Source organism: Sinocyclocheilus anshuiensis, unplaced genomic scaffold (assembly GCF_001515605.1).
Source record: "Sinocyclocheilus anshuiensis isolate Anshui unplaced genomic scaffold, SAMN03320099.WGS_v1.1 scaffold800, whole genome shotgun sequence".
In the NCBI taxonomy this organism is placed as follows: domain Eukaryota; kingdom Metazoa; phylum Chordata; class Actinopteri; order Cypriniformes; family Cyprinidae; genus Sinocyclocheilus; species Sinocyclocheilus anshuiensis.
This window is the reverse complement of record NW_015554126.1, coordinates 3,946-25,324: the sequence shown is the minus strand read 5'-3', so window position 1 is coordinate 25,324 and position 21,379 is coordinate 3,946. Positions and strand designations below refer to the sequence as shown.

At 36.6% G+C, this 21,379-nt stretch overlaps 1 protein-coding gene across 1 annotated transcript in view; it reads right to left on the bottom strand.

Moving 5' to 3' along the window:
- Positions 1-18,858, bottom strand: part of LOC107670147 (cadherin-13) — a 201,117-nt gene extending 182,259 nt beyond the window's left edge. The window contains exons 1-2 of the mRNA XM_016462659.1: positions 18,829-18,858; positions 17,952-18,104 (exon numbers count right to left, since the gene is read on the bottom strand). Of these exons, the coding sequence (XP_016318145.1) occupies positions 17,952-18,104; positions 18,829-18,858 (183 nt within the window). The remainder of the gene's footprint in view (positions 1-17,951; positions 18,105-18,828) is intronic.
- Between the last annotated feature and the right edge of the window lie 2,521 nt (positions 18,859-21,379).

Sequence of the window (21,379 nt, the reverse complement as noted above, 5' to 3'; positions counted from 1 at the left end):
GATCATGCAGAATCTATCATCAGATAAACTCATTCTGAATATAAACTCTGAACACTGATTCCAGAAACAAAGCAGCATATAGGAACATTGTGAAAATTGGGGAGCAACTAATTATAAACCTTAACAGCTTGGCTCATGTATATTAGCTGATGCAATATTCACCCAGTCACACTAACTGATTTGCAACCCATAAGACAAGACTGAGTGTTTTTTTTAACATAACCTCACCTTCCTCACTAAGTACTGTGGGGATACTTAGAATGCCGAAAGCATCATGATTGAACACTTATTGATTAGATTACTACCTGTATTTTAAAAGATTCATTAATTTTCATGAATATGTATCAAGTACACATAATTAGTGAGCGTAAAAACAAGGCAAAAAATTGCTTTCTCCATGACCATAAACAATCCATTTAAAAGAGTAATTCACCCAAAAAATTGAAATTGGCTCACCCTCAGGGCATCCAAGATGTAGATGAGTTTGTTTCTTCTCCGGAACGGATTTGGAGACTTTTAGCTTTACATCACTTGCTCACAAATGGGTCCTCTGAAGTGAATGGGTGCCGTCAGAATGAGAGTCCAAACAACTGATAAAAACATCACAATAAACCACAAGTAATCCACACCACTCCAGTCCATCAATTAACATCTTGTGAAGTGAAAAGCTGCATGTTTGTAATAAATCCATCATTAAAATGTTTTTTATTTATTACAAACATGCATGCTTTTTGCTTCACAATACATTAATTGATGGACTAGAGTGGTGTGGATAATTGTGATGTTTTTAACAGCTGTTTGGACTCTCATTCTGACGCACCCATTCACTGCAGAGGATCCACTGGTGAACAAGTGATGGAATGCTTAATTTCTCCATACTGATGAAAAAACTAACTCATCTACATTTTGGGTGGCCTGAGGGCAAGTAAATATTCAGCAAATGTTCATTTCTGGGTGAACTATTCCTTTAAAGGTGATTTTTGAAAGTTCTGAGAAATAAAATTAAAGAAAGGAGGTGGATAAAAAATACATCAGAATCTCGCTTTTTATATAAAATACTGATTCGCATAGGTATAAATAGACTGACTTTAAAAGAAAAAAGAAGTGAGGTGAGGTTATGGAATAAATGATGAAAGAGTGAAAATGAGAGTAGGGGAAGATCCTTTATAGCAGCAGCCAGATAAAAATAATTGCTTGCTGAAATGCCTTGAGAAAAAAAATAATAAAACAGTCACCAGGGCTTTGGGAGGTGTTTCATACTAGAGCATTGGCTCTTGCCTCTCTAAAGGCATTAATAATTCGCATTTGTGTGGTGGTTGCTGTCACCTGAGAAAGCCTCAAAGACCAGCTCAGATCTCGCCCTGCGAGTCCCTTGACATGAGAGCAGCACTTCCCTTTTCCAACAACACAACTCATTTAGAGACCAGTGGGGCAAGCGAGATGGTAGAGTGTCATTTTTTTTCCACTTTTTAAAGAGGGGCATGACAAAACAATCCACTCTGGAAGTGTGCATGAATGCATCTTCATTTAGGGAAGCATTCCCCCAAGTAAAGGCACACATACTGTAAAAGACACAAACACAGCAGAAACAGAAATATATTTTGAGAGAGCTCTTAATCAGAACCTTCCATAAATTTACTAATAAGGGCAAACGATGCAGGAACTACGTAGTCTCAGCCTCAGACGGCACACCCACAGACCGCCCACTGAGCGTCCGATGCATATTACACACAAAAATGGTGACATGCTTTATGCAACTACCAGGATTCTGGCTGCATCAGACCACCAGGGGGAAAAAAATGTTAACACAAGGTACTAAGTGGGTAATTTTAACAATGAGAACTTTTCAGGAACATTTGCCAGGAGAGTGGAAACAAATTCACAGTATATTTTGGTATCGATTAGTTCAGTTAAACCCAAAAATAACTCAAAATAATCAAATTAATATCCAAAGTGGACCAGATTTTATAGCGATAATCAGAACAACAATTTGTTTGTATTATTATTTATATACATTTATATACATATATCATATATACAGTTTTTATATTTCAGTTTTAGTAATTTTAGTGCTTAAACTTATTTAGTCCAGATAGTACAACAGAACACTCAAATAAATCACATTTTCAGAGACTATGGACACGGGTGGACTTAAATAACTTTTTAAAATACTGTACTGCCACGACTTCTATACGACAGATACTAGTAGTTCTTTAAAGAAAAATCACAGTTTGACTTTCAGTCTCCTCTCAGTTTGACTCTGTACAAACAGAAACCTCTGACAAGCATTGCTCTGTGGCACTAAAGCATCTAAAGACTTTAAGAAAATATAAAATGGGAAATACGTTCACACAAGCTACAGTTTGCACTGATAAAAAAAAGTACACTTCATGGAATTTGTTGCTCGGCAACCCTACAAAAATCCTTTTGGTTCTCAAAGCCTTAAAATAAGTAGATTCATGAAAGAAGCATTCAAGACAAAAGTGTATTTCTAAAACACGAGAGCTGCTTTCCATCATATAATATTTATACGTGTCTGTTGGTACATATTGAGTTTTACTTGAAAGGCTGACGAAGAGGTGTTATCTTCAGAGAGAAAAGCACAAAAAAGAGAAGCTGAAAAATAAAACTGACAGTTTTCCTGTGTGCAGGGCAGCATGCCTTGCTCACCAATGCCTAGTATATTACTGGCCAGCCAAGCAGAAATGAGGAGAGAGATTCGGAGGTGAACATCACCTGCCTCTGGACATATCTCCAAAGCCAGTCGTAAATGAAGTGGACAACTGTCTGGTTATTTTTCTCGCACGGGCGCACTCCATCGGAGGAATTCAAGGCCGCCTTTGCACCGCAATCAAACTTTTTTCTTCCTGTTGAGCCCTCCACCTGCCTCTCGGATTAATCGGAAATCCCCCCCAAAAGTACCACCCCTTTATCCTCAAGCCAAGCAAGCTGCTTCCCCGTAAACGCCCACTGATCCGTTAATGTGAAACTGTGAAATGACAGCACAGCCACAGACCATGCGATTCTGAAAATAAAAGACATAATTACTTTAAAAATATATATATAACCTATGCATAAAAATGTACAGAAAAAGAGGTGAGATTCTCTCGTTCACTCTTTAGGAACATCTTGACACTGCATGCATTAAAAAAAAAAAAATTACACCTCTATTTCAACCCACAACTATTAGTCACTTCAGGGGCGTAGCCAGCAGACGGGCCTGACGGGCATAGCCCCCATGTTTATTATACAAATATAATATTTGTTAAATAATTGTTTAACCTATTTTAATACAATTACACAACTAATGTAACATTTCAAATACTAATCTAAATAAAATGTGTTTTTGCATAATTCTTGATGAGTTTGATTGACAGCTGTGTTAGGCAATTACGTGTTAACCAGGCTGTCTCAGGCATGTCCCTCCTGTGAATTAGTGTGTGTTCACCCATTCAGTTTATTCTGTAATTTGCAGTTGTGTTAGAAAACGTTACACAAAGATTATTTTTTTAATATTTTCAACTGACACCAGCGGCTACCTGCACCTGTTTCCGAATATGTAGTCCTATTAATTTAAATAACAAATTAACAAATAAAAAAATCAGAAACATGAAATTTCCGAATAAAACAATTTTATACACTTTAATTATAGGCCCTATCTAATATATTTGAGGAAATATGATGAGGAAATACCGTGCCTGGAATAGGCTATCTTTACAGTCAGAAATTCCAGTGTTGGCAGCATATTAAATACAGCATATTTAATTAACTGTAATTAAAATATACAGATAACATTTTAAATGACTTCTGTTTCGGATTAAATAAAGTAGGCTATTTAATTTAATTTTCGTTCTAACTGCTACTCAGGTTTTGTATGTGGACAGATTGTAGCCACAGTTTTCTTGTATGTCGATGTTGTATGACATCTGTATTGACAACTGATACAAGTTCACTTCTGAGTTTTGTATTTGTATTAGTTGAGCAGATGTGCATTAGTGACCTGGCGTGAGAGATTCTTTCTACGCAGCATCTAACTTTATAGTTCAAGTAGCCTATTGTAATCTGCAACAGTATTTCGTGATTTGGGCTATTGTGAATGATTTTAGGTTATGTTGACAATGGGCACATTCGTGATGGTGACACAGTAAATTTACTATGTGTTTCTTCCATTATGTTCTACAGTTTATTTTTCAATAGGATCAAAGAAAAGAAGATTGAAATGACCTGAATATTGAGTCCGACTCCGTCCGTTAGCTACTAGTGCCCGTTCACTTTTGCCCAGGCCCAAGCAAAAATTAAATTCTGCCTAAGCCACTGAGTCACCTAATCTGGTGGGGAAGTCGTGGCCTAATGGTTAGAGAGTCGGACTCATAACCCAAAGGTTCTGGGCTCGAATCTCGTACCGGCAGAGATTGTAGGTGGAGGGAGTGAATGTACAGCGCTCTCTCCCACCTTCAATACCACGACTGAGGTGCCCTTGAGCAAGGCACCGAACCCCCAACTGCTCCCCGGGCTCCGGGTGTGTGTTCACGGTGTGTGTGTGTTCACTGCTGTGTGTGTGCACTTTGGATGGGTTAAATGCAGAGCACTAATTCCGAGTATGGGTCACCATACTTGGCCACATGTCACGTCACGTCACGTCACTTAATCTAAAATTTGTGGAAGCAGCACATAATTAGACATTTCTGATTATAATTTTATAAAAAGTTAGCATGTGGGATGTGTGTGTTCTGTTGTCAGCCCAGATGGGCTCCCATGAGACCCTCTTCACCAGGTGTGTGTGTGTGTGTGTGTGTGTGTGTGTGTGTGTGTGTGTGTGTGTGTGTATTGAGATGTGAGTCTCCAGAGAGAAATTTGAGACACGTTGCTCTACCAGTGGAGCGACATCTTAAGATCTACAGAAGAGCTGTCTATAGACACTTATCCCTCCTCTCCCCTCTATTCCTCGTTTTTTCTTACTCATCAAATCATCACTTTCCTAAGAACCTTGTAAGTGACATGATGATCCACTAATTTCAAGAGAGGTTCCTTGGACTTCGCAACTCATAACACTACAGAAAAAGAGCAGGCCTGTTTCTGCATTTCAGCTTTTCTTTATTTCCAAACAGAGCTGAGCATTTACGACTGGAATCCACTGTATTTTAATTGCATTATACAGGTAATTAGTTGTTGTAGAATCTATTGACACCCTCAAATTAGAATGAAACATAACACAGACTGGCACAGGCAGGAGACAACAGCTAAACAGAGGACAATTGTCAAAAAATAAAAAAATTCCTTATACGTATACAAACATAATTGTCTATATTATATATTGTGTTTTTGCCATTTTGTACATTGTCTATTTTGTATATTTGTATATTATTCTTTTTATTATCTGCGTCCTTTATTTATAGTCCTGTCTTGTCACTGTCATTCTGTTGCACTGTGGATTATATATTGTGTTTTTGCCATTTTGTACATTGTCTATTTTGTATATTTGTATATTATTCTTTTTATTATCTGCGTCCTTTATTTATAGTCCTGTCTTGTCACTGTCATTCTGTTGCACTGTATAGCTTCTGTCACGAAAACAAATTCCTCGTATGTGTAAACATACCTGGCAATAAAGCTCATTCTGATTCTGATACTGTACATACAGTAGGGATAACAGACAGTCAGATATTATCGCAATAAAATACTCACAAAGCGGAGCTACTAAAAAAACATGGCCATGACACACACACACACACACACACATACACACACGCACACACACAAACACACTACCATTCAAAATTGTAGTTTTTAGAAAGACATTGATACGTTAATTTATCAATGGTTCTATATATTGATCAAAATATATACAAAAAATCTATTTAAAATAAATGCTGTTCTTTTAAATTCTCTATTCATCAAAAAATCCTGAAAATTACTTCATACAATAATATTAAGCATTAAATTTAATTTAATTAAAAATATTTAATAGTTATTTAAAATGTATATTCGTTATTCACAAACATTTGCCAAATGCAAGCCCACAAGATCAGTATTGTCATCTCGATCCATCTCAGAAGCTGCACTCAGCAGATCTCAAATGATATTTTATCTGCATTTTATTTTATCTGCATTTTATTTTAGCAGCGATGCACTTTAAAAAAAAATTACATTTAAATTACAGATAAAGAGAAAGATCATGAAAAATGACAGTAAACATGACAAGTTAAGCACGTTTATTATCTTCATCTATTTTGTTTCTCTTCTTTACATGAATTTGTTTCCCTTTAATCTTATGAAACTTTTTCACTGTTTCTCTACTGATTTGATTCAAATTCAAATTACTTTTCTTCTTCTTGGGAAATATTTGTTCTTTAATTTCTCAAATGTATTTCACATTTAAACTTTGTTTTCTTGTGCAAAGTGCTTCTGCACAGTTGTAAGATGGCTATAAAAGCTTCCACTTAAATGTGTCATCTAAAATTGGCTTAATCTCTCTCACACACACACACACACACACACACACACACACGCATTCTGAAAATGTACATTTTTGTTCATGTCCATTAAACATCTCTATCTCTAAAGCAACTTAAATTACACTACTTGTAAGCAAAATCCATCTGAAACAACCTGGGGTTAAGTGCTTTACTCAAGGTCACAACAGGCCAAAACTGAGCTCAAAAATGGCTAATGTTGGTTTCCCTGCTCCACAGAAATGCAGAATTAATTATACATATTGCTGAAAACCTTTTTCAAACTTAATAGAATTTCAAGTGACATTATTTACAAAGGTAAATTATGATTTCTAGAAGATTTCCAACTTTAAAAAGCACTGTGAAGTGTCCTTGGGTTTTGAGTGGCATTATAGAAAAAAATAAAAATAAATAATTAAATATATTATTACTAAAAGGAACAGGCCACAATTTGTCCCTCAGCTTCAGTTAAATTCATCAGATGTTACACAAACTGTTTCTCTGCTCGGACAGATTTTTGTAAACACCTTCTGCATGTGTGCAGTGTTTCAAGCCATGTTGATTTTATTCTCACAAGTATTGTGGTTAATATGCCAGTTTACAAAGTGACCTTGCAGGAATCCATCATCATTAATCCACTGAGATAAAGCTTTCAACCTGGCCAGACCTGAGAAGGCCTCTGGTGCTACTGCCAGCTAAGAACTGACACCATACTCACTTCATGAAGCCTCACTCTGAACAAAACCTCAATCACATCAAAAGTATAAGGATCATTGGTTCCGATTGTTTGGTTCTGACTGACCGGTTGTATGGGATCACGTTTATCTAACTGGTTGGGAAAACACAGGCTTGATAAGTGTTTTCAGAAGGCACATTTGAGAAGGAATCACTCTAATTCTTGCTGAAAAAGCTAGTTAATGCTGGTCTAACCATATGAATCTCAGCTGGTAGGAGTGATTGATCAGCATGGCCTGATAAAGTGGGTTGATTGAGACAATCTTGCTAGTTAAGCTAGTTAAGAAGCCTTCTGGGACACCAGCACACCATCATCCAAAACACAACATATTCTTTTCAAGGATATTCGACTAGATTACCATTTTCTGAAAAAAGTATCAGTGCTTGCAATGCAGCAAATGAATAGCATTAAAGATTTAGCTAAGCTTGAGTTTTAGGCATTGGTTGTGCTTAAATGAAATGCTGAATCAGAGCTGCTTTGCTGTTGTCATGACACTCAGCCATGACTTGTTTTCAGTCAGTTCACAAGTATCAAAATGTAGACACTGTGTAAAGGCAACTATGAATCTATGGAAGACAATCTGGAAAGTAAATGAAAGTAAGAAAGACAAATTGAAATTCAGATTGAAATATATGATATGCATTTATTATGATAACGTCACTGTCGGTTAAATGAAAATGACTTATATATATGTTGCATCCCATCCAATAAAAACTATTAAAATTATCTACAAACAAATAAAATAATACTTAGGCTTAGGGGTTTTAAAATTCAGAACATTTCAGGAATATCAGTATATTGTGGCATGCAAGCACTGTAATTAAAACATCCATTCAGTCTTCAGTTATCACCAAAATCAATGCAGCGCTGCCTTCACATCTTATCGTTATTTGCTGACACACAGGTTGATTGGCTCTGACCTTCATGTGATAAACTAGGACACAGTAAAATCTGGAAACCTGACCATTTTCCCTCGGCACTTTAGAACTCTTCAGACTAATGGAGGTTTTAATCTCCCATTAAATGTTTAATGTTTCATTTCCGCAGCCGTGACTGGTGCCGTATGGAGGGGGCTGATTAGACAGCAATACCAGCGGCCGCTATTAAATGCGACTATTGGCCTGATTTTAGGTATCAGAGTACAATCTGAAAACAGAGACACCGCCGGTCTCACAGTTGTGAAAACCGTGAAGGTCATTACTGTAATGCGCAAGCAAGCACACAGCTGTCCCGATGGACGAACCTCAGTGGGGGAACAGTAAGCCACGGTGGACAAAGAGTGCCATTTCTGCATATGCTTAAAAAATGAGACGCCGTCTCAGCATACGCCACTACAGGGATCATAACTGTTAGCAGGAAATAATTGCAGTAATTAGTGTTAGGCCACACATAATGAGAGCTCTAATTGATGTTACAACGGAATATTACCTTAGGCCACTTCCAGCTGACCTAAAGTCTGGGTTTTGCACTCAAAAGGACAGTTTTTGAGATGTGACAAAGGACAAACGGTCCTTATAGTGACAAATGTGGGAAGCAATAAGTTTAACCCTTGCCAATCAGTATTACATATTTGGGTCTTCAGTGACCTGGAATGTATATGGATGAATCTCTAAACTGCCCCAATAGCATAAAACAGTCCTGACATTTTAATAACAATTACTTGGAAGGGTGGAAATTTGGAAGGGTGTTTTGAGCAACTGCTTCATCATAACCATCACTTGATCTGAACCTTTTGATACATTAATCTCATCTCTAAAATTCTTCAGTTTTATGGCAGTGGTAATTTTTATGAGTCGCCACTTTGAAAAATAAAGGCGATTTACAATTATTGAGACATCAGATATTGAACATTGTTGCCCCAAAAATAAATAAATAATCCCGCCCAAAAAAATAACAAAAATAAATAAAAATAACAATTGGGAAACAGACTTTTTTTTTTTCTTGTCATTGTTTATAGTGAAAAAATGAAGGAAATACTAAGAAAGTGGAGGTCTAACTTCAAAAAATTAATGAGAGAGAGGGTTGTGGATGGCGTTCTGGGTCACTAAAGACCCGAGGTATGTGTCTAAGTGTTAAATGCACAAAACGCAGCGCATAAAAAAAACCAGAAGCCGACACAGATGGTTAGCTGATTGGTTGCACGCACAGATCTCTCATGTTTAGCGTCTAATATCTCTTAAAACAGTTCAATTTAAACTAGCTTTGAGAGCACACAGTACTCAGTATGCAATTATGATCATATAAATACCAGCAATTACTCGGAGGACAGATGGCACGCACCCACACACAAATAAACGCACAGAAAAACACACACGCACAGATGCCGCCATTCCCCCACCATAAAATGCAGCATGCCAGCGCCCCGAGGATCATGGGTGTGTGTCAGGTCCATGGCAAACAAACAGCTGTTGGACACACAGGTCTTGTTTCAGCCCTACGGTGGCCCGGAGCAGTTATTTGTGAGAGACCGTCGTGATATCACAGTGCCAACCCGCTGTGGGCGAGCGCAGAGTCTGTCTACCTGAGACAAGGTACCAAAACACCCCTCGACACATCATCATGTGACTCTTCTGCAGGCAGTGGAGCGGCACTGTCATTTGGCTGCAGCTACACAGGAAAAAACATCATCCATATGTTCTGTATTAATGCATGAGTGGCTTCTTCATCTTTTTGCTTTCTATTTTTCTCTCCGACTAGGTGTCTCTCTGCTGTTTTATTAATGTGGCTGACAATGAGGAATGGTTTTTGAGAGTAGAGTTATGTACAGAGATGAGCAACATGTTCTTTCAATTAATAGAAATCTAATCACCCTTATGTCATTCAGAAATGCAATTGTTTCCTGTGGAATACAAAAGGGGTTACTTTGCAGAATGTCCAAGATGCTCATGGATGGATAGAATGGTTTCCATATAGTACAAGCTCCAAAATGACCATAAAACCATCCAATACTCAGGAACTATACTCCATGTTTTCTAAATTCAGACTTTTATTAGATATCTTGCTTATTATAGTAGACTGTAGAAGACTTCAATTGTCCAAGCTACATTCACATTTGTTGTTTTGTAAAGAACCCATTCAATATGACTATACAAAATAAAAACAACTACAACAATAATTGTAATGATAACAATTAAAATAATTATTAAATATATTTGTACATTTAATGTTCAAAGCTGGTTTGATTTTAGGAACAACAACAATAATAATAATAATAATAATAATAATAATAATAAAATATTAAATTAAATTACAAAACATTTATAATATTAAATTAACATTAAAGTATTTCTTCCTAATAAAATTAATTTATTTTGCGTCAGTTTTCTTGCAGAAATATTTATATTTATTTGGTTATATAAATATATATTTTACATTCATTTATTTGCATTCAAACACTAAACTAAAGAGCTTTTGTGCTTTTGTTTTGGTGGAAAACCTTAGGGAGACATAATAGCTTTTTTTTTTTTTTGTTAACAGCCTACTAAAAACCTTAAACCAATTTTGAATTTACCAGAATTTACAAATAAACAGAAATAATTCTGCAAGAAAACCAATCAGAGGAATGCATCCAAAACAATCACAGAACCTCTCAATACACTCCCTAACTTGAAAGGTTGATACAGTATCTGTAGTATTTGTGTTTGCTAACCACTAGACCACAGCTCCAACCACAATCGTTTTATTTTATTTTTTTATTATTACTCACACTTATCTGATCTGCCGTCTTGTTGTACAACAGACTCATGCTCTTTTAATCTCCTATTTTCTAAGCTGTTTTGGAATCAACCACTCATACAGCGATCACAACATGGGTCCTTCATCACAGGTCCTTGATGCTCAGCGTTTTACAGTGTGATTTCCCTGTGGTAAGAAGACTCTGAGGATATTAACAAGACATGACACGGAAGCCTGATTCCTGATTCCAGTCCAATAATAGGGCCTTTATCATGGCCTTGTGTTTTGCAGCAGTCTGGCCATGAACACCACAGAGAAGAATGTAATTAAGGAGTCACTTTGTGGCTCTCGCAGAGAGAAAGCACTTCTAAGGTGTCAATTGCATGGTTCGTTAGTCGGTCTGGGGAAATGCTACGTTTCCTAACTATGAAAGAATCGCTCGGGGGATTTGCGTGTGTCTGTGTGTGTCTTCACATGCGCGGCAATGTGTGTGGACACCTCTGTGTTTGCATGTATGTGTAAATGAGAGTCATTGCAACTCTCTGTATATTCATGCGATGTGTGAGAGTGTGTATCTGCCTGCCTCCCGGTGCCCATGTGTTCTCCCTACAAGTTGGATCTGTGGGATGTAAATTTGGATTCAAAAACAGTTGGAATTAAACAGCTTCAGTCGATTGCTGTAATGTGAGAATAAATATCCATTCATTAGATGCAATGTTGCAACTGGTCTTTATTTGTCAGCCTACTATGATTTGTCTGTCCTTTCTTTTAAGTCCTTATCCATCACCATTTCTTTCAGGAACCAGAATGTCATAGCAACCACCAAACAACCCCACTGCCACACCCTAGCAACCACTAAAACACCCTAGCAACCCCAAAGAAACATGCTAAAACAACATGCTACAACAATTTGGCAACCACCTAAACACTCTAGCAAATGCTTAACAATAGGGATGTAACGATTCACTCAACTCACGATTCGATTCATGATTTTGATTTCACGATTCGATTCGATTCACGATTTATTTTTAACAAGCAAAAGAGAAACTCCCATTCACAAAATTCAAATCACAAATAATACTACTGATGATAAAGAACGGGTTGATTGTTAACCACTTTCGCTTCCATATAACTATAAACTATGATAAAAGTTCATCAGCATGCAATGAATAATCCCATGTTGTAGCGCAAAAAAAAAGAAAAAAATATTGCGACCAAAACATGTGCTCGTGCGACCAGCTGAGAAAGTTAGTTGCAAAAGAGCGAGCAGTGGGAATAATGAGTCTGGAGCCCCGATATGCATTATACAGAGGCAAGAAAAAATACCATCGAAAGACAGTAAGTTCCCCTCAGACATACATTCATATAAACTCCTACCCCTAACTGAATCGCGATTTGTTTAGCATCTCAACCGATTTGAATCGTCACATATTTGAATCGATTTTCAACCGGTTCGCGGTTAATCGTTACATCCCTACTTAACAACATGCTGTAAACCTTAACAACCACACTGCAACACCGTAGCAGCCACCACCAACACCCTAGTAACCACATAGCAACATGCTACACATTCAAAACACTTTAGAAAAAACAAAAAAACACAAGCACACACACACACACACTGCAACAACTTGGAAACCACCTAAAACACCCTATCAGCTGCTTAGCAACATGCTAAAAATCTTTACATCTAAAAATCTTAAGATCTTGGAACCCAACCAAAACACCCTAGCAACTAATTAACATGCTAAAGAAAAAAATTTGTAAGAAACCTACTGCAACACACTAGCAACCACCAACAAAACCCTAACAACAGAACAATGAATGCTAAAACTCCAAACACTTTAGAATCCATGCTGCAACACAAGCAAGTGCTTAGCAACATGCTAAACACTCTAGCAACCACCAAAAAGACTCCATACAGTAACATGCTAAAACATTAAAACACTTTAAAAGCCACACTGCAACACTTTGGAAACCACATAAAACATCCTAGAAGCTGCTTAGCAACATTCTAAAAATCTTAGCAACACTCTAGCAACCACCTGCACCACCCTATCAACCGGATAGCAACATGCTAAAAACCTGAACAACCCCACTGCAACACCCTAGCAATTACACAGCAACATGCTAAACACTGCAACACCTTGGCAAACACCCAAAATACCCTAGCAACCACTTAGTAACATGCTAAAAACCTTAACAACCCCAATTCAACACCCTAAAAAAATGTTTTCATTTCAAACAGTAAAAATGCTTTGTTCACAAGGCTCATAAGACAACTAATAAGGAATAAGCAGTGGAGAGAAAAAAGTTGCTGCCAGAAACTGCTGCGAGTTGACTCCTGCGGAGCCGGTGACTAAGATACACAGCAGCGATGCGGCACCGCCTGAGAAAACAGTCCCTGGCCTGGATCACCCACCACCCCCCTCCCCATATGTGCTGCCACACGCCTGTGATTACTCCTAGTGTGAGATTGGCTGGAATTAGCTGTGGTGTAATTACTCCTGATGTGCTGCAGAGGGATCAGCCGGAAAATGCGGTTATTCCCACCAGTGTGGCACGGGAATTAGGTGAAGTGTGGCAGCATGGAGGTGTTGCACTACATATGTGTGCGTGAGGTGGTGGATGCGAGGGGGAACTGGCCCATCTGTGTGATTAGATGGAGAACAACACGCCATTAGAGGTCAGGGGCTCCAAGGCTCTTTGCCATAGCAGGTGAGCCAGTGGATTATTTCAATACTGACATGCCCGCTCGTCCGACTAGTTCCCAAAACCACTCGGAACGGCAGGAGAGAAAGTGGGAAAATGACACTGATGGAGGAATAAGCTAGCAAAAAAAAAACAACATACTGTAGGCGAGAAACGAGAAAGACACAGTAGATAGTGATACACTAAAATGTAGTCAACCGGCCGAAAAAGTGAAAAATATAATTTAAGGTTTTGGACAAAGTGGGTTTGGAAGGGCAAAATCATTGACCGAAACAGTGATGTTTAATTAGTTCTCCTCCAATGATGTGTTTTGACTGTTTCAGCGTCTGTTTTGTGCACATAATGTGGATAAGTTACCACAGGTACGCATTTTAACATGACCAATTATACTAAAGTGTGTGTGTAAAATTTGTTAAGCTAAAATATAAAGATATTGCTGAAGAACAGAGCTATTTAAACTATCACTGAGACACTAGAGTATTACTATAATAGTTTTTATTCATAATTTGAATCAGTTTTTATTTTTATATTTTCAGTTTTCAATTTAATTTGAAAGTTTTATTAATTTTGTTGTGTTTTTGTCATTTTTAGTAGTTACATAGTATAGTTTGCATTAATTTTTATTTCAGCTAAACTAAATTAGAATGAGAAATGTTGCTTTGCCAACTAGCCGAAATAAAAGTATTTTATTTTGTATTATATTCAATAAATAATTAAATATAATTTGAAGTAAAATCCTTTTATTTCAAGTAATTAATTTTTTATGGTTCTAGTTTTAATGTCAGTTTTAGTTTTAGTTAACTATAATAACACTTTGAAGAACAACTGGTTTAATATATCAGTTGAGAACACAACACCCTGAAGAACACATTGATTTCAATTACCCAAATTAATTACCAAAACTTAATTTTCTGTTTCGGTTTTCAGCTAAATTAAAACTTTAATGTCAGTTTTGTTGCTTCAGTAACAAAAATCATTTCAATGCTTCACTAAAAGAAAGAGTAATCATTCTCAGAAAGACACAGCCAACATATGCAAAAACAGCTGTGGTTAGCATCATTCAGTTTTGTTGCTTCAGTAACAAAAATCATTTCAATGCTTCACTAACAGAAAGAGTAATCATTCTCAGAAAGACACAGCCAACATATGCAAAAACAGCTGTGGTTAGCATCATTTCTTCATCAAGACAGGAGTGTGTGAGCATTAATGCTGTAAAATGTCCAGCTTTGATGTGCGCACGCTTTTTAGATTGCGGGTGGTATGGATGTGAGAGAAAGGGAGATAAGGAGATGTAAATGTCAAGTGCTCTGCCGAGTGAGGGCTTTGATCCTGACTGGGGTCTGCGGACCTGAGATTACCCTCCTCTTCAGAGCACACACCCGCTCTGCCGTGACCAGCAGACCTAAACCATGGTGGTTATACAATAGTGAAAAAGTAATCCGCAGTGTTGGGGCAGCTACAATGGAACTGTAGCTCCAAGCTAATCGTAATTTGAAGCTGTTAAACCACAGTCAAGCTACTGTTTAGAAAAAGTAGTCAGGTACAGTACACGCTACAAACAAAAACTATCCCATGACACAATGTATGATTTAATCAAGCTGCATTTTTGCTGGCACAAAAACAATGAGGAGTTATGAATGAATAACTCTCAGAGGGTGACAGTGCCAAACTTGAAATGCTAAATTTGTACTAAATAAAACAGAAACTGCATAACCAAGTCAAAAATAATTCAACATACTGTTCATGGACTTGAATGAATTCACCTTTTTTTTCTATTGTTTCATTTACATCATCTATCCAATACTTTACAATGCTACATTTGAGAAAAAGAATCATTTAGGATGAAAAGACTCATTAGATTAGATCAGACTTTCCCAGGCTACCATGCAAAACTTTGGGGTCCTTATGATTGACTGATTGATTTCTATTCATCACATTTTGAAGACTGAAAACTGGAGTAATGGCTGCTATAAAATCAGCTTTGCCAACACAGTAATAAATGACATTTAAAAATCAAGAATCAATTATCTTAAACTGTAATTATATTTTACAGTATTTCTGTATTTTTGATCCAATCAATGCAGCCTTGGCACACATAAAACACTTTTTTTTTTTTCAAAAACATTAACCTCAAACTTTTAAACAATAGTGTAGTTTTGAGACCTTTGTGTCCAAGTTTACTTGTAAAAGTTGACAAAATTCACATCAGCAGATTTACACTGAACATTTACAGAAAAAATGTGTAAAAATATTTTTGACTTTCAAGAACATTCAAAATTCTTACAGACACAAAACTTTTGAACAGTTTGAGAGAGAAAAACTTAGGCGAGTGTGTTTGATTATTCCTTCCGACATTACGGACAGTCATGTACTGTTTGTTGAGGCCACACGACTACTGGATAGAAATAAATGGCTACCACAAGAGCTACTCTGGAAAACTTATGTAAGCATTGCTACTTTTACTTCCCAAAACTGTCTGGTACTGTCTGTGTTAGCATTCCCTTCCATCTCAAAGGCAGCTCCTCAGCCAGCAGACAGTACAAAGCCGAGAAGTATGTGATTTGGAATCTGCCATCTTTCCTCACAGAACTTTTTAAGCCAAAAACACACACACACACACACACACACACACACACACACACACACACACACTTGTTCGACTTAAAGTTTGTAATGCCCCTAGCAAGAACAGCCTGTACGCAACGGCTCCAAAAAAGCAGCAATACTATAAAGAATGATCTCTTATTAGGAAAAGAAGATTTTTTATTGAAAAGACAAACCCAAGGCATCAGGCTGTCAGAGATTTTTCAAAAACCTTGCTAAGAACACTTTATCGGAGCATACCAGTGGGGCGGAACAAAATGAGGACGGAAGAAGAGCAACTTTTTTTTATTAAATCTGTTCCTAGCCAGACAGGTGGATATCAAACTAAGCAGAGCCGCTTTAGTTCTACTCTACAGGGGGATAGAAACCAGGTAAACCCTCCTTTATCTGTCAAATGGCAGAGGACACAAAGAGAAAGAGAACAAGAGCTCTGGAATTCTCGAATCAAAGTAACAACTCGCTCAACTGAGCACACAATTCAAAGGAATCGTATTGTCTATCTTGTTATCTGGAGTTACCACTGGGTGGTCCTTTCTTTGGCAAAACTCTACATATTGAAAGGTCTATCCTTTTCCGATTAAAGACCCTAAGAAATCGTTTCATGTTTTGATGCATTGCCTATTAAAACAGGAAGGGGGTGGGATTTATTGAAGGGCTAGCCAATAAGCTTTAGACCTGCACCAGAGCTGACAAACTGCCATTAAGATAAATAGGAACAGATTGCTTTTTTTCAGGTATTACAGACGCTAAAAGTGAAGTGTCAACTTTTAAGTAAACTAGGATACAATGGTCTCAACACTACTGTGCAAAAGTTTGGGGTTAGCATTTTTTTATTTATTTATATTTATTTATTTATTTTAAATACAGTTAAAAACAGTAATATTGTGAAATAATATTATGATTCAAAATAACAGTTTTTTATTTTAATACATCTTAAAATGTAATTAATTCCTGTGTTGGCAAAACTGAATTTCCAGCAGTCATTACTGCAAGCTTCAATGTCACATGATCCTTTAGAAATCATTCTAATATGCTGATTTGGTGCTCAAGTAACATTTCTGATAAGTCAAGTAACTTTTCAATGAATTGAAAGCTAAAAAGAACATTTATTTGAAATATAAATATTTTGTAACATTATAAATTACTTAAATGTAACTTTTGATCAATGTAATCCAGCTTTGCTGAATAAAAGTTTTTTTTTTAAATAAAAATCTTATTGAACTCAAACTTTTGAACTTTTTGAACTTTTGAGTAACACATTTACTCATTTAACATTTTTTTTGTTTGTTTTTATAATAAGGTTTTTAAAGATACCTTTTTTTCCCTCTACAACGCTTTATCAGTCAACCTGATAAAGTCACCATCAGACTGCTAATGCAAAAACAGAAAGGAGCCACCATGTTCACAAGCACAAACTCGCAACACACATTAGCCGAGTGTCTGACAGGCCAGCTGAAATCTGCATCATTGATCACGCACACGTTTTGTATAACATCCTGTACAGCATTCAGCTTTCCTTCACTGAGCCGCTCACTGGCTGCCAAAGAGACACGAGTCATTACAGCCATTAATCGCCTTGATGCATGGGGTGAAGCAAAAACATATTTTCTTTTCGAATAGGGACATTCGGTTATTCGTGCGACAGTCTAATATGACTTAAATAAACCTGCAGTTTAATGTTGAGCTCTTTAACTGAACTTCTACGTACTTACTGACAGTATGCAAGGGGGGAAGCAGAACGCAGTAGATAACAGAGTTAATATCTCACTCACATGGTAGTATGCGATGGCCTCTCGGTCCAGGGCTCGGCTAACTGCCACATCTCCCGTCAGTCGGTTGATGCTGAACACACCCTTAGGGTCTTGATCTGCTCCCCTTCCTGTCAGACGGAAGATGTGGTCTTCCTTCATGTCAGATGAGATCACCTATATCACAGGATAGTACCCACAATCATATTAATGTTAACATTATTGAAATGGTACAGTTACAAAACACTAAAACTAAGCCTAAAACAAAACAAATGCAAATAGTTTTTATGTACTTTAATCATTTTATTAATTACCTAAATATTAATACCTATTTATCATTCCTTAACTTTGTATCAACCAATAAATCCTCAAATAATTGCTCTAAATGTCAGTGTTGTTCTAAAACTAAAAATATTACAATTATTTTAGTTAACTGATTTTTTTTTTACTAAAATATAAAATAAACTTAAAAAGCTTAGAAATGCTGCCTTGGCAACTAACTGATATTAAATAGGTTGAAGTACTAGCATTACTAAAACTAAAACTGAAATAAAAATAAAGCTAATAAGAAATGCCAAATTTCCTTTTGTAAACATGAATTATTTAAATTTAACATCATCAACAACAACAATTAATATTATTATCATTATTTGTTGTTGTTTATTATTATTTTTACTATAATTATTAATAGTACAATTTGATAATTTAGTTATCACTGTGCTAAAACTGAAAATCAAAACAATAATCAAAACCAATAAGTTGTTGTATGGCGTACATATGTGATATTGGACACCTAAACATTAAAATATTCTATATTGGTCAATATATTGACCCACAAAGCAGTATACAATCAGTTGTTGTGTAGATTTTTAATTCATTCAAGTTTATCAGCAGAACTCACATGCGACTGGATAAATGCAGCAAAGTCCATTGTGTTTCATCATTGTGTTGCAAGTTAGAAGCAAAGAAAACAAGAAAAGTTAATTACACACACTCACAGGCAAACACAGTTGTGAATAAAACATGCACACATGCTAAATATAAACTTGTTTGCTTGATCTCATATTTTAAATCTAAATTCAGAATTATTTACCAAATTATTCTTGCTGGCAATGATGAACACACAGTGAGAAGTCTTAAATCATGATATAACACCACTCTCCAGATGATTATTAATTAATATACTAGCAGCTGAAGCTTGTAAATGACATCCATTTGTATATTAAAACATCTTTCATTGGCTAGTGTGACCAGTGCTACCACCTGCAGTTCATTTGGCTTTTGTGTAAAGCATATTTTTGTGCAAATTAGATTGCCGCAACTTCCCTCGCTAATGAAAGCTCAGTTATTAACTAATGACTTTAAATACAAATGAACAATAGCCTCTTATGAACCCCCCTTTTTTTCATAAACCACCCTTTCTAAAAGTTGTTTTCATCAAGAGCAATAAACCCCATTGCATGTATCGAATCACAGAGGCTGCCCACCTTGAACCTTCCCATATCTTGTAATTAAGCTTAAGATGAAATATCCCATTTAGAAAATGAATCCAGGCAAAGTAATTGTCCACACGAAAAGCCCCTGTTAGCTTTATTTATCTTCCCCACACAGATCCTTTCTGCCAGATCATACACTAATACTGTTTTTCTCCTTTATAATTACAGGCTCTGTTAACCCAGGGAACATTATTATTTCTAAGAAATGCACCGAGTGGTTTAGCTAAGACTCTGCCGAGCACAAATGCAGGTTTCACCGGAGGAGGCCTTCAAATCCTGGTGTATTACTGTGGCCGGCAAACAGATGTGAAATTGCAGAATTTTATAGCACAATGAGAGCTGTCTTGTTTAGTGGACGGGTTGTTAATGTAAGCGACTGTAACATGGACTAAAGCGGATCGTGAAAACAACAAATCAAGAAGTCATGCTGACAGAAGCACAAGCACACACGTATACACTCACATTGTCTCTATTGTTTCAAGTAAAGCTAGATAGTATTGCTTGAAACAAACCTAGATCATACAATTATTGGCTTCCTTTTTTACTTTTGATAGATGGATGGATGGATGGATGGAAGATAGATAGATAGATAGATAGATAGATAGATAGATAGATAGATAGATAGATAGATAGATAGATAGATAGATAGATAGATAGATAGATAGATAGATAGACAGACAGATAGATAGATAGATAGAGCCAATCATTTCTCTTTCTGAAGTATGCTAGGCTAAGGTGCTTGCAGCTAACCAGTGTTGGGCAGTAACGCATTACTTAGCGGTAACCCATTACTTACTAATCTAAATTCAGAATTATTTACCAAATAATTCTTGTTGGCAATGATGAACACACAGTGAGAAGTCTTATGATATAACACCACTCTCCAGATGATTATTAATTAATATACTAGCAGCTGAAGCTTGTAAATGACATCCATTTGTATATTAAAACATCTTTCATTGGCTAGTGTGACCAGTGCTACCACCTGCAGTTCATTTGGCTTTTGTGTAAAGCGTATTTTTGTGCAAATTAGATTGCCGCAACTTCCCTCGCTAATGAAAGCTCAGTTATTAACTAATGACTTTAAATACAAATTAACAATAGCCTCTTATAAACCCCCCCCCTTTTTTTCATAAAACGCCTTTTCTAAAAGTTGTTTTCATCAAGAGCAATAAACCCCATTGCATGTATCGCGCATTACTTAGTAATGCGTTACTGTAATTTGATTACTTTTTTAGTAACGGAGTAATTTAATGCGTTATAATTTTCAAAATAGTAATTAGAGTATAGTTACAAGCCGAAGTCTATATACGTTACTGCCGCGTTACATTGCTGACAGAATGCAGTGTTTTATAATCTAGGGATTGTAAAAAGGTTGTTCCACACGCATTGTCGAGTCAAGTGCCTGCTCTCCCACGAGACCCGACGCAACAGAGCGCAGTGCGGGACAAGATGGGCGAGTGCTGGTGCGGGCGGGTAGACACTCGTGTGTGTGCGGGATGCGGGAGAATAAAATGATTCACGGGACTCCCGCATAATAGAAATATCTAAACATAAAATATCTAAAACAAATAAATTGTTATACATCTATTGCACAAAAGCAACATGAACTAATATAAAATATAAACGATTAACAGGAGCAAGCGTATGCAGAGTTTCTATTTAGGCTATAACACGTGTTTGCAGCGTTGAGCAATGCAGTGCTGAAATTTGCGTGCTCATGAATCCTCTCATTATAACACACGAATTGTAGACATGAAAGATTCATTATGCATAGATTTATTGAGTTATAACAGAGATTTGTGAGATTGCGATGAACTGAGATGTCTTTTAGAGATTATAAATGCAGCGCTCTTTGCTGGCATTCTGCCATGCCAAACCATGCACGCAGCAGCCACTTGCTTTAGTTAAAAATAACAGTGCTCTGTGAATGTTGATGCTTTAATAACAAATATT